This window comes from Gigantopelta aegis, chromosome 4 (assembly GCF_016097555.1).
Source record: "Gigantopelta aegis isolate Gae_Host chromosome 4, Gae_host_genome, whole genome shotgun sequence".
Taxonomy (NCBI): Eukaryota; Metazoa; Mollusca; class Gastropoda; order Neomphalida; family Peltospiridae; genus Gigantopelta; species Gigantopelta aegis.
In genome coordinates, this window is record NC_054702.1 from 10,106,520 (window position 1) to 10,111,647 (window position 5,128).

The 5,128-nt window shown below is 35.0% G+C and overlaps 1 protein-coding gene across 1 annotated transcript in view; it reads right to left on the minus strand.

The window, feature by feature from the left end:
* Positions 1–950: 950 nt before the first annotated feature.
* The window catches only part of LOC121372644 (xaa-Pro aminopeptidase 1-like), a 53,427-nt gene continuing 49,249 nt past the window's right edge, over positions 951–5,128 (minus strand). The window contains exon 22 of the mRNA XM_041499086.1: positions 951–4,108. Coding sequence (XP_041355020.1) covers positions 3,908–4,108 — 201 coding nt within the window. The 3' untranslated portion in view covers positions 951–3,907. The remainder of the gene's footprint in view (positions 4,109–5,128) is intronic.

Sequence of the window (5,128 nt, forward strand, 5' to 3'; positions counted from 1 at the left end):
GGGGGGTTTTGGGGTCGGGGGGGGGGCGGGTGTGCTCTCGTGTTTGTATATTTTATGTGTATATGTATACGTACGTGATTGTTAGTATATGCAGTGGCACGCACCATAATACTTAGCCCGAGTACTCTGCCGTTGGAGAGCTAGACGGACAGTTGGACGTTATAATCGCTCTCGCATCCAAATGTCCGTCTAGATCTCGGACGGCCGAGTACTCGGAGTACCACATAATACTAGACACAGCATGAGCCTTTAATAACGACAGAACATTCTTGCCCTACCGCGACCATCACTCGTCTGATGTGGCGCCGAGTCACTATGTTTCAAACGAGATGGCAGAAAGGGCTTGAATCTCAACCTTGCGCAACTCGAAGCCCTTACCACAGATTTAATTATTTATTTCAACTTATTTTCGTGCTTATATCCAATTAAGGTTCAAGCACGCTGTCCTAGGTAGGCCTACACACCTCAACTATCTGGGCTGTCTGTTCAGGACAGTGGGTTAGTTATTAGTGGTTAGAAAGAAGAGGGTGTAGTGGTCTTACACCTACCTATTGAGTCGTTAAAATTCGCTCTGGGTGGGAGCCGGTACCGGACTGCGAACCCTGTACCTACCGTCTTTATGTCCAATGGCTTAACCACAACACCATCGAGGCTGGCCTTACCACAGATGGTATCTTTTTGACCTCGGGTATATATATGAATAATTGTGTAGCATCAGTTCATATAATACATGTGCATCATTCACCTTGACAGCTGACTGCCGCGTGTGTAGGAAGTTTAACTTGAAGTTTAGACTGACGAGCGACGTTTATAGGGGGTCGAGCCATATATTAAAATATATTTAAAGAAAAGAAAATTTGCTTATACAGGGTGGGGTTTCGACCCCCAAACCCCTCCCCCTGCACACGTGCCTGTATCGAGGTTTGAAACACAATAATAAGACAAAAATACAAATTGGAAACATTTATTTTGTATATAAAAAAAGGTTTTTTAAAATTATATGAATAGACTAATTAAATTAAATACATATCATTTGACAACATTCAAATTCGTTTAGTTTCTAGTATGCCGTGAATAAGAAAAGATGCAACAAACATATTCAACTCATATATTTATAAATGACATTTGAATTGCCATGCGTGTTCATTTTTAGTTAGGTAACGAGTGTTAGACTACACGTACAATATCATTTATGTCTTTTTGCATCACACTTTCTTTTCTAATACTATTTTGTACATAGTTTCTTCTTTTCCTAAGTTACATATCTATACTATTTAAATGGAGTTGTAAATATACAATTACGTAATATTGTCTCAACAAATATAGTATGCATATATGATAGGGTTGTTAAGTTAGCAAACTTGTGTCCAATCTTTTTTGTTCTTTGAGCAGTAAAATATGTTTTCATTCATCTGTTTATGAATCTCATTATACGTATGTCTACAATATAAATAATGAATGGCTATGCAATACACTCGGTGTAAAATCTACATAATAATCACCAGAAAAAAATATATATTTACAATCAGAAACGATTAGGGGTCATGCGGGTACACTGCCACTATACCCGGGTCCGCCAAACGACCTTGGGTGTAGACGTTGTTTTTGCTGTTTTTGCAGTTTTAAGATTTTCGTTTTATCACAGCAAGATTTGGCTTAGTCAGGTCCGATTTTGGAATTTTAGAATAATTGGTCATGTTTCTGACCTATCATGTGGCTTCAATAATATGAGATAAAATTCTGACTGTCACGTGAAATCATATTGGTGTGATCAAATACTTTGATTCAAGACTTAGCCTATACACGTTGTGTCAAACAAGTACTTTCTTAAATGTATTAATAATAAAGTAATATTTTTTAATATTAAAGTAGTCTTGGCTATGAGAATGACAATATATCGATATAATGTCAATCGACATTTTTTCTCTTGTTTTCATTGCTGAGATAACTTTTGAAAGTTGAAACTTAATTAAAACACGTGCGTGCGTGCATCCGTGCGATACATGATACCGTGTATGTGCCAGCACTGGATAACATGAACTCTTATATGGATATATATATATATATATATATATATATATATATATATATATATATATATATATATACACGTGTGTGTGTGTGTGTGTGTTTGTGTGCGCGCGCGCATTTGTGTACATGTATGTGTGTTAAAATTAAATTTTACACACCATCGTACACATTAAAATGCTGTACAAATGTCATTTTGAAATGTATCAACATCGTAAGTACAGACATAATGTTAAAATTTAACATCATTTTAAAGTGCACCGGTAGTGCTCATATGTGAACAGTTCTACCTCTCCATATATAAACAATTCTACATCTACATATATAGATACGTACATGGCGTTATTGTTTATTTTTTGTTTGTAATTTTATATTTTTTAAATGCTAAACTGTTTGTTATATTTCTGAGTCTTTTATTAGTTCTAAAATCTCTCATAACTCCACAGAAGTCGCTTCTGTGATTTTACCGTCATATTATTATATTATGGCCATTGGCCTATATTTTTAATCCGTACTCAAGGTGAGACTAAATAAAGAATTGCTTTGTCTGTCGGTTTGTCCGCGCGGCCCCTGTCTACTATTACCGTGTTTTGCCGTGTTTAACCTATCTTAAGTTGTTTCAAACTAACCACAGCCCTGTAAGTATCTATCGAACTAGTTTAAAACTATATCTTTCTTTCATGACAAGAAACAATAAGATATGATTCAAGTTAGTGCAGCACGGTAAATATCTATCAAACTAGTTTAAAACTAACTCTTTTTTCACGAAAAGAAACAATAAGATATCATCAAAGTTAGTACATCACTGTAAATATATCTATCAAACTAGTTTAAAACTATCTCTTTCTTTCATGACAAGAAGCAATACGATATGATCCAAGTTAATACAGCCCTGTAAGTATCTATCGAACTAGTTATATACCATCTCTTTCTTTCATGAGAAGAAGCAATACGATATGATCCATGTTAATACAGTCCTGTAAATATCTATCAAACTAGTTTAAAACTATATCTTTCTTTCATGACAAGAAACAATAAGATATGATTCAAGTTAGTGCAGCACGGTAAATATCTATCAAACTAGTTTAAAACTAACTCTTTTTTCACGAAAAGAAACAATAAGATATCATCAAAGTTAGTACATCACTGTAAATATATCTATCAAACTAGTTTAAAACTATCTCTTTCTTTCATGACAAGAAGCAATACGATATGATCCAAGTTAATACAGCCCTGTAAGTATCTATCGAACTAGTTATATACCATCTCTTTCTTTCATGAGAAGAAGCAATACGATATGATCCATGTTAATACAGTCCTGTAAATATCTATCAAACTAGTTTAAAACTATATCTTTCTTTCATGACAAGAAACAATAAGATATGATTCAAGTTAGTGCAGCACGGTAAATATCTATCAAACTAGTTTAAAACTATCTCTTTTTTCACGAAAAGAAACAATAAGATATCATCAAAGTTAGTACATCACTGTAAATATATCTATCAAACTAGTTTAAAACTATCTCTTTCTTTCATGACAAGAAGCAATACGATATGATTCAAGTTAATACAGTCCTGTAAATACCTATCAAATTAATTTAAAACTATCTCATTCTTTCATGACAAGAAACAATAATGTATGATTCAAGTTAGTACAGCCTGGTAAATATCTATCAAACTAGTTTAAAACTATATCTTGTTTTCATGAAAAGAAACAATAAGATATCATCTAAGTTAGGACATCACTGTAAATATTTATCAAACTAGTTTTAAACTATCTCCTTTTTTTCATGAGAAGAAACAAAAAGATATGATTCAAGTTAGATATGAGATATCTGAGTTAGATAACAAATATTATTGTTTGTGGTCAATACAGATGTTCAGCTGAACATGGATGCCATATTTCCTACAGCGGCAATTAAAAGAACAGTCAGTGTTGATTGGCTAAGTAGGCTGCAGCCGGAAGTGGGACGTACGTATGGTTTCGTTTTCGATTTCATCCAATCATAAGCCGGCGTTCCGGCTAGCAGTGGTCCAATTTCGTCCTCGGTTCGTTTATGGTAGTCATTCAGCCACTGAATCTGAAATAATGAAGTACAAAAATTAGATTAGTTGTAAACAGTTGAACAAAAGTTTGTTTTGTTTAACGACACCACTAGAGCACATTAATTAATTAATTAATCATCGGCTATTGGATGTCAAACATTTGGTAACTCTGATGTAGTTTGTTTTGTTTAACGACACTACTAGAGCACATTGATTAATTAATCATCGGCTATTGGATGTCAAACATTTGGTAAATCTGACACAGAGTCTTAGATAGGAAACCCGCTATATTTTTCCATTAGTAGTAAGGGATCTTTTATATGCACTTTCCCACAAAAGCACATACCACGGTCTTTGACCAGTTGTGGTCCACCGAGGTGGTAAACAGTTGAAATACCTTCTTATACTAAGATATACGATACTAATAAACACAAGTTGGTATTTCTTGGTGAAATGCATTTGCTTGGTTTTATTAACAAATTAATATTTCTTTAACAACACCTTAGCTCCTTTAAAACTAGGGCTAGTTTGGGTCTATCACGTGATTATTTGTTCGCCACTTGGCTTTTGATACTATTGTGCTAAATACCTCTCCGGAATGGTGTTAGATTCTAATTTTAGGCAGGATATGTTCATCTTTCACGAGTAGGGGTGGTACGTAGCCCAGAGGTAGAGTGTTCGCATGATGCGGTCAGTTTTGAATCGATTCCCATCTACAGGGCAGGATGTAGCCTAGTGCTATCACCTGGTGTGCGGTCAGTCTGGGATCAATCCCCGACAGTGTGCCCACTGGGCTATTTCTCGTTCCAGCCAGTGCACCACGACTAGGATTGCCACTTTCTAGATTGTACATCCTTCGTGCTTAGTGTACATCAAAGGCCGTGGTAGGTGATATCCTGTCTGTGGGATGGTGCGTATAAAAGATCCCTTGCTACTAATGCAAAAATGTAGCGGGTTTCCTCTCTAAGACTATATTATGTCAAAAATTCTAAACGTTTGACATCCAATAGCCATTGATTATGAAATCAATGTGCTTTATTGGTGTCGTTAAACAA